Source organism: Perna viridis, chromosome 7 (assembly GCF_037379345.1).
Source record: "Perna viridis isolate PV_CMFRI_1.1 ecotype Kerala chromosome 7, ASM3737934v1, whole genome shotgun sequence".
In the NCBI taxonomy this organism is placed as follows: Eukaryota; Metazoa; Mollusca; class Bivalvia; order Mytilida; family Mytilidae; genus Perna; species Perna viridis.
This window is the reverse complement of record NC_142451.1, coordinates 4,094,165-4,104,197: the sequence shown is the minus strand read 5'-3', so window position 1 is coordinate 4,104,197 and position 10,033 is coordinate 4,094,165. Positions and strand designations below refer to the sequence as shown.

Genomic DNA, 10,033 nt, shown 5'->3' with positions numbered 1-10,033 from the left:
TGGTAAAGGAAAACTATTGACCAAACTTTACGACAAACGTGATGACTTTTCATTCAGAATTGTCAACTTTCCTTTCATATGTGACAACATCCCTTCAGCACCTGCATATGGAGTGTTCATATCACAACTCATACTTTATGCCAGAGCTTGCCGAAACTACGCAGACTTTTTTGTATCGCGCTAGAACTCTGACAAATAGGCTTCTGGAACAGGGTTATGTTGCTACAAGATTGAAGTCATCACTACGGAAGTTTTATGGTCGTCATCATGAACTCGTGGATCGTTATGGTGTATCCATCTGCACCATGAAAACTGATTTATTCAACGGGTTATACTTCTCCTTTCTTCGTTTGTGTACCCCGGACTTGACTTTTTTATGAGCAACGCGGCGGGTGTTTCTAGAAAAGCAGAGGACGCTTACCCTACCGATGCACCTGGTCCATGCTCCCAGTTTTTAGTGGAGTCCGTGTTGCTCATTTGCTTTTGTTACTTTGAATGTATGATTTAAGTTACTTTATGTTCTTTGTTGTGTATATGTGTTTTTCCATGTCTGGTCTTTGTCCGTGGAATGCATTCTTTTGATTACCGCGCCATTGATCATTAAAAATGCCGAATTTCCTCACGTTTTACCGAATTTAAAAGAGAAATGCCTAACATTTCGGATTTACCTATTAAATTCGATGTTCCGAGTTAAAGTCGGACTTGTGCCCTTAAAATTAGTATAAAATAATTAAATTAGGCTATCAATTTAAAATTCGGATATTCCCGATAAAATTCGATGTGTACGATAAAATTAGGATACACAGCGTATTTAAATTTGAGGTTGATCCAATTTAAATTCGAGGTTGTTTTCGGTTAAATTCGGTGATGTTCCAGTTAAATTTTCACTAATTTTGTCTAAAATGTGTCATTAATTTCTTTTGAAACCTAAACTTTTCACGAGTGTAGGTGGCGCCCTTGGTAAAGAGAGAATGCTAGTGCCCGGAGTAAATGCTTTAAAGACGCGGTAATCTGTAAAATTAAAACGTGAAAAGGTGTTGGATTCAATGTACAACAGGAATTTTTGAAATATAGATACCACCACTACAGAAAAGTACAGACTTTATGCCGTTGGAAATTAAAACAATTTTATAGGAGCCGCGTAGTTAACGGGTATTTCTCAAGGAATAAATGTTGTAACTTGGAAACTATACGCATGAGAGCAGAGAATAGACGAATGTGGAATTCCATCCTCTTATATAATTATAATATCACTTGCTAGATTTTAAAATACTGGTGTCATTGCTTAATTGTCTCGGGCCAGTAGATAGAAAGGTTGATGCTGTATTTTTGGATGTGTATTGTTTTTTTGGTTTTTTTTGGTTTTTTTTGTTTTTGTTTTTTTTACAGTAAGACAACCATATGAAATTCCGATTTCCTGTATGTCATATTTTTAAGCAGAGTCGAACAGATTCGGCTGTACACTAGTACTGTACGTGGGCATTTTAGCTTATTTATCTATTACGAATACATTGTGCACATTAAATGTGTGTCAACGGCGGTCGGGTCCATAGATTCCTAACTGATGGGTGATCTTTCGAAGAAAAAAATCGATATCATACAAGACTGGAAAAATTTTATGACTCTTATACATTCTATAGATTTTTGCATGCACACGTTGTTTCTAATGATTTTATTTACTAGTATTCGACAGCTACCTACTGCATTACATGTCTCCACGGGTAGTGCCATAGACCTATAGTTACAAATCTATGATTCTGCGATACTAAAGAAAATTGTAATGTTCTACCAAACTGTAAAAAGGAAATCTGGATGACCTTATAATTACAATTTAACGTCTGAAATTAACTTTACAAAGTATATTCTCAAACAAATATTTCAGTTTTACTTAAAAAATAATTTTGTTAACACGTACTTCAGTAACCGCAATACCTCTTCATCTTATAGGACTGTGTCAAGGACTGTCTATAATACATTGTATAGCTTTACTACTTGAGGTCACTACTCTATGGTCAATAGGTACATTGTACATGCATATATTCTCAAGCGAATACTATTTAATAATTCTTAAATCCTAGCTTTTCACAACGACAAATTTCATTTTAAGAATAAAAGGGGAAATTAGATGAGTGACACAACATGTATGATGGTATACATAAGAATTGTCGTGTTTACGGAAATTTGTTGGTCTAAAGTGTTTTGTTAGTATCCATTGCTTTCCACAAAAACTCACTAGCTGAGGAGCAAACATTATAGGAGTTATTAATCAATTACATGTTATTTCAAGTTTTATGAATATAAAATAAAAAAGAAGAAAAAAACAACCAAAACAAGAAACAAAAAAACCACTTAATTCGATTTAACAGAAGCCCATGATCGTCTCCACTGTGGTAGCAGTTTACAGCGTCCATCAGTTTCTTATCCTGCAGTGCAACCACATGTGCTGTGTACAGCTATGTTAGTTTCACAGCAAACTTCTTCGGCAAGCTGTAGAGGAAAAGCATTGTTACGCACGACTCGAACAGCATTCTTCACTATGTATACCTATATATTATGTTTATTGACAGACCCGACAGGTTAGCTGTAAACGTTCAAATACATACACACAGCGAGCACACACTACGTGCCGATTGATTGACCCTCCAGGGCACTACCTATTAATTACATAAATGAACTAAACACCCTGTTCTTAATCACGTATGGCTTGTTGAAAAATCGGAGTCTTCAACCTCGAGGTTTTCTTTGGGGAGTAACTTCCGATGTGATAGGGATGAGCCGCTGTGCTGTTCTACCCAAATGTCAACGATTTTGGAAAAAAACATTAAAAGGCAATTCAAATTAGGCTTTGTATGTGTGATATGCACAAACACGCCACAAGTTTGGGGAACTACAACTTTACAAAAACAATGCATATTTTTGTTGGTATTTTCCGTTGCGCAACAAAACTTTTTTTTTATAGCAGTAAAAGTTTCTCATTCAGCAAAGGAACAACTCATATATGTATCTCGTGGATTTTATCATTTTTTTTAAATCCCTGTAAAGTATATAATATAATAACATATACATGTATGTTATTTTTTTTCTATTTTACAGATGGACGGAATATGTAGTGATTTTGATAGTTAGCCACTTTTACTTAAAGTGTGTAAACTACACGCTTAGATTTAATTGATGCTGGTATAAACTGTCGGTGCACGGATAAGATTAACCCTTTATAAATCCTGTCTTAGTAACATCTTATAAAATTTCACGTTATTAAGTTGATTTCGAACAATTCGCTTTCAGATAATCTTTTGTCATTTAAAGATGTGCAATTAAATATAAACTTTAAGAAATCCAAGCGATGAACATAAAATGAATGATAAAATAAACATGAAATTATGATGAAATGAAAACAAATAAAAAACGGGGTGGGATACAAGGATAATAGGGTCAATAAATTACTTTTTGATGAGTTTAATACTGTGGTACAAATTATTAGAGGAGTTCTATCCATTTAAATATTGTGACATTAACTGTCTGGATTGCAGGAAAAAAGCTTGTGTACCCCTTCCCCAATTGCCGAAAACGCCTTTTTGTTTGTTTTACATGTATGCTATTTTTTTTTCTTTTTTTGTACTTCATACTATTATTCATACTTTTGATAATATATACATGAGATTAAAAAATGGGGAACAAAGGTCATTAAGGCCTTAATGGATCATAGTTTCATTTCGCGTTAACGTTTTTCAAATTATATTATTTTGGTACTTCTAGTTTGTATAATGTGATAGGGAAAACAAGCCATCATCCCTTCTTGTACATAATATGCATATATTTTTCTTTATTGTTTCATTTGATATTTTTCATGTTTGTACATTGTAATGTCCAAGCCAGTCACCTAAACTTAATATTGTTTCACAAGTATTTTAATAAACATATATTTAAAAAGAAACATAATGCTGTAGTGCCAACATGTTTTAAGTATGTAAATATCTTACGTAAGATACCAAGACTTGATAATTAACTGTATAATTAAGGCTATACAAAATCAGGGATAAGATTATAGCATATCCGGATTAAGGACTGCGTCCTAGCACTTAACATAGGTGGATTAGGTGACATGAAATGGCTTTTCACATATTTTTTCATAGAGGTTCAATAAGGGGTTTTAATATATTTGCTCTTTGTGTATATAGCTATTTTCCTTCAATGGGCCTCACCTGGAGGGAAAACATAACTTTATGTTTGGTAAATTCGGCCACTTGGACAACGGCCGCCATACAAGAAACATCTATTTTAATAAAGTTATATTGTGTTAACTTGGTTTTCATTCCAGGTAAGTAGTAAATTTGTATATTACAATTTGAATGTTTAATAGTTAATACGAGATATTTATGTCTTAGTATAAATTACATTTTGATACTTATTTTTAAGTGTTTTAACTTGCAGTAATTAGCGCACTTTATCTGAATAGAATATCTTTATTAGCACATGACAATCAGTTGTTATTTGCGTTCATATATGTGTGTGTACATTTTAACATGTACTTATGTGTATGTAGTTCTATAATAATCTACTGAATCATTGTCTCAATTACTTACTTTGCAATACTTACTATGGTTCATGCGCATTTATTGGCAACAAGTTCAAGCTTTGGTTTTAAGATATATTGTAGGAGTTATCTCCACTTGAAACTTTATTTTGTAAACAGCGGCAAAGTTACATTTCATTTATAGCTATGAATTCAGCCGTAAATAGGCATTTAAAGGTAAAATTAAACAAATGAGCTGTACTTATGTAATACTTTTTAGCAGCTCAATACCAACATAGTTTATTAAGCGTAACTTGAATTTCAATTATGCTGCACGCTTTGCATTTCATTTACTAACTTTTTCTTTAGATCACAGCGCGTTGTATATATGTTTTTAGTAGTTATTATGTCAATTTAGTGACAGTTTCAATTTAATCTTTATCTAGATATGTCAATCATTATTGTTTACATTTTGGTTTCTATGGCAACCATGTAGTTACATTTAAGTAAAAGAAGCCCCATGTTTTCATAATTCACACTACAGTGTTTTGCATTTCACTTTCAAGTGTTTTCATTTTACATTAAAGCATTTTGCATTTAACAATTGCAAACAACTTCACTTCATTTTTGATTGCTCATCTATGCCTGATTTGATCTACAAGTTAGATGTGAGATTGTAAGGCACTTCCTATGTACTCTTCTTACATTTTTCTCTTCTATGATTTCTAGTGTAGTGTTTGTCAAAATTATGAGCTCGTTCTCATGTTACATAGTGCTATTAGGGAATGGATCCTCCCTTAAACGATAAACACTGCCGTCTTAAAATTTCTTCATCTTTGTTTTCAATAGGAGTACTAAGATTTGCCTGCCTTCTCATGATAATAAGTATGGTCGAGGGTATGTCAACAGACAGAGAGAGCTTACAACGTATTAACTATGGAGTGTTCTTTACCAAACAAGCTAAACTACTACCCAGCTGTGAATATTGGACTCATACTTTTAAAATACCCTTACCAAGAAAACAAGGACATGAAGTATTTAAACAGTGTGATATTATACATAGCAATTGTTTCATCTTAAATCAAGTAGTGTCACAGTTATCAGCGATAAGGACACAAGTATCGACAAATTTAAACCAAACAGTGGACATGGTGCATAACATGTTAAAGCATACAGATGTGACAATTAAATCTGACACTGAATCTAGAACTCGCCGTGGATTGTTTGATTTTATAGGATCCATTTCAAAATCTCTATTCGGCACAGCAACCGTAGATGATGTCAACCGATTGGCTAAACACATAAACATTTTGATCCATAAGAACAATGCTTTTGCAAAAGACCTTATACATCATGATGAATTATTGTCCTCATTCATGGAAAAAACAAATGATAGGTTTGACAATGTAATCAAAGGTATTGAAAACAACTATGAAGGTATTAAGAATATTACAAAAGAAACAGCTAAATTCGTTGCCCATTTCGAACGAATTAACATGAAACTGTCAAACTTTCTGATTAAGCAAATGAATGAAACAACAGAAATTAACAAATATTTAGAAGAACTCAAGTTGGCAATACACGAATTAATTAAGGGAAAATTGTCACCATTTTTGTTAAAGCCACATATTCTAAAGATGACCTTACAACATATTCAAAATATTTTGAATTCTAAGTACAAGGGATTTTTTCTAGCAAGCACAGATCCATCTTTTTACTATGCACATGCGAACATCCTATATGCACGACATCACAACTTTTTATTCATCAGTATCAAATTTCCTATATCAACCTTTTTAACACCGCTTACATTATACAAAATACATACATACCCTGTACCTATAAACACTTCAAGCAATCATGCCACACAGCTTTTAAATCTTCCAGAATACTTGATAATTTCATCAGACAACAGACAATTTGCAGAGCTCACAAACAACTATGTTAAATCATGTGAAGGATCAGAAACATTACTTTGCAAAAATTCATTTCCACTTTTATCTTCGGTTGCACCCACTTGTTCAATTGCATTACTGTACAATGACAAACAAAAAGTACATTCAGAATGCGACTTCAGATTCATTACAAATACAATACAACCTGAGGTACAAGAATTAACCTCTGACATGTTGTTAGTTTATCAAACAAAAACTATTTCATTCGATTGTCCCTCAGGACACCAAATAAACAAGGGATGTGCATTTTGCCTTGTACAGGTTCCATGTTTATGCTCTGTCAAAACTGATTTATTGTTTATTCCTGCTAAAATTGGAAAATGTCAGAATCACACAGATAAAATAACTATTGTACACCCTGTAAACCTTGCGTTAATACAACACTTCTTTTCATCAGACACTTACAACTCCATTTTAGGAGATACAACTTTTACACAGCCAGTAGACATCTCACTTCCAAACATTCAGTTATACAACCACTCATTTTCATCCATGCTGGCACAAGACAGTAAATTGCATTTAAGTTTAAAAAGAATTGCCACAGCAGTAAAGCAAGATAGAAAAGTATTTACATCTTTGTCAGAGCCTCTGCTGGAAGGTGACATAGATGTTAATGACTCATGGCCAAGTCTAGATGGCATTTTTTCAATTGCTGCTCTAGGCTTATCACTTTTAGTAAGTGTTAGCTGTGTCATTCTGTTTAACAAGGTTAGAGCACTAACAGCTGCATTAGTCTTACTGCAAAAAGTACCATCAACACATGCTTTTGTTACTCCTCAAACACCACCAACATTTCATTACAAGTTTTCACCACTGACAACCACAGAAAGCATTCAAATTTCATTCACACCACACATCTATCAATGGTCTTCCATCACAATGTCAGCTTTCACCATTATTGCATTTTTTGGTGTTATTCACTATTTTTACAAACAATTTTGCACCAAACATTGTACCAAAGTTTTGTTAGAGATCAGTAATGGTATACACTGTATAACTGTTCCACTTATAGATCTACCTTTATGTCCACAAGACTGGGAAATATCAAATCCACACAATATTTCTAACATGAGAATCTCCGGCACCATCTTCACCAGATTACACATTCAATTGTCAGGCCTCAACATTATAAATACACACACTAAACACACCTTACATGTACCTGATCTAATTTCAATAAATCCCATCAAAGCAAGATGCTTAAAACACATGTTCAAGTCACCATTTACTTGTTATATATTGATAGTGCATAACAACTTTTTCCAAGTAGTCAAATAAAAAAAAAAAAATTTACAAACCAACCACATAGCTAGGGAGATCTTTTACAGACGTACCTCTTTGGCTAAAGTTCTCAATATATAAACATTGTATGCGTTGGGCATGGTCTTCTGCCTCTTCGTGTGACTTGCCATCTGATGGTATCGGATGTGAATGTTGTTTTGATCAGTCATTTTACTATTTATTTGACAATTAGCTTTGTTCTTTGAGGACAAAGAAACCTTAATGAGGGGAGTATTTGTGATAGGGAAAACAAGCCATCATCCCTTCTTGTACATAATATGCATATATTTTTCTTTATTGTTTCATTTGATATTTTTCATGTTTGTACATTGTAATGTCCAAGCCAGTCACCTAAATTTTCTTTATTGTTTCATTTGATATTTTTCATGTTTGTACATTGTAATGTCCAAGCCAGTCACCTAAACTTAATATTGTTTCACAAGTATTTTAATAAACATATATTTAAAAAGAAACATAATGCTGTAGTGCCAACATGTTTTAAGTATGTAAATATCTTACGTAAGATACCAAGACTTGATAATTAACTGTATAATTAAGGCTATACAAAATCAGGGATAAGATTATAGCATATCCGGATTAAGGACTGCGTCCTAGCACTTAACATAGGTGGATTAGGTGACATGAAATGGCTTTTCACATATTTTTTCATAGAGGTTCAATAAGGGGTTTTAATATATTTGCTCTTTGTGTATATAGCTATTTTCCTTCAATGGGCCTCACCTGGAGGGAAAACATAACTTTATGTTTGGTAAATTCGGCCACTTGGACAACGGCCGCCATACAAGAAACATCTATTTTAATAAAGTTATATTGTGTTAACTTGGTTTTCATTCCAGGTAAGTAGTAAATTTGTATATTACAATTTGAATGTTTAATAGTTAATACGAGATATTTATGTCTTAGTATAAATTACATTTTGATACTTATTTTTAAGTGTTTTAACTTGCAGTAATTAGCACACTTTATCTGAATAGAATATCTTTATTAGCACATGACAATCAGTTGTTATTTGCGTTCATATATGTGTGTGTACATTTTAACATGTACTTATGTGTATGTAGTTCTATAATAATCTACTGAATCATTGTCTCAATTACTTACTTTGCAATACTTACTATGGTTCATGCGCATTTATTGGCAACAAGTTCAAGCTTTGGTTTTAAGATATATTGTAGGAGTTATCTCCACTTGAAACTTTATTTTGTAAACAGCGGCAAAGTTACATTTCATTTATAGCTATGAATTCAGCCGTAAATAGGCATTTAAAGGTAAAATTAAACAAATGAGCTGTACTTATGTAATACTTTTTAGCAGCTCAATACCAACATAGTTTATTAAGCGTAACTTGAATTTCAATTATGCTGCACGCTTTGCATTTCATTTACTAACTTTTTCTTTAGATCACAGCGCGTTGTATATATGTTTTTAGTAGTTATTATGTCAATTTAGTGACAGTTTCAATTTAATCTTTATCTAGATATGTCAATCATTATTGTTTACATTTTGGTTTCTATGGCAACCATGTAGTTACATTTAAGTAAAAGAAGCCCCATGTTTTCATAATTCACAATATTTGTTTGGCACTGTCTAATAACATTATATGAGCTAAATTCCCCCACTTTATCAAAATATGAGTTAAATTCCCCATTGTTTAATTTATGCATAAATGTTAGCTATTAACCTATTCTAATGCATTATCATATTGTTTTGATTATATTATTCGGGCCACTTGGACAACGGCCGCCATACAAGAAACATCTATTTTAATAAAGTTATATTGTGTTAACTTGGTTTTCATTCCAGCCTATTACGTCACACCATAAAAACAGAACATCACGTGATCTTACTCCTAAACCCAAGATCACAATAAACCCAATATCTGGAGGTAATATTTATAAAAAATAAAGATATGATATACAAACAAAAAAAACTTTTAATTTTGGGTGGAGGGGCGTACACCCGGTACAGTCGTCCTTGGATTCGTGCTTGCAGATTGCAACCGTTCTATTGGTAGTGAATCAAGTTTTTTTTAAATGTAGCGTAGAATAGATTATTCCGAAACCAAGGAATTAAATATAAATCCTTGTCGAAACAAAAATAATTATATTTAAAGGAGTAAAAAAGCAGTCTTTGGTGGTCATATATATTGTTTACCTGGGGATACATTTTAGATACTATTATAGCATTTCAGAGTCACCAATATTTTGTAAGATTGTGAGTCTCAAAAATCGATTTGCAATGTAATCAGTCTGTTCAAAATGCG

General features: G+C 32.8%; 1 protein-coding gene across 1 annotated transcript; it reads left to right on the top strand.

Annotated features, from left to right (window-relative positions):
- Positions 1-4,511: 4,511 nt before the first annotated feature.
- On the top strand, positions 4,512-9,556 carry LOC148611012 (uncharacterized). The gene has a single exon (XM_088591050.1). The coding sequence runs from the start codon at positions 5,299-5,301 to the stop codon at positions 7,744-7,746; it is 2,448 nt and encodes an 815-aa protein (XP_088447176.1). The 5' UTR covers positions 4,512-5,298; the 3' UTR covers positions 7,747-9,556.
- The last annotated feature ends 477 nt before the right edge of the window (positions 9,557-10,033 follow it).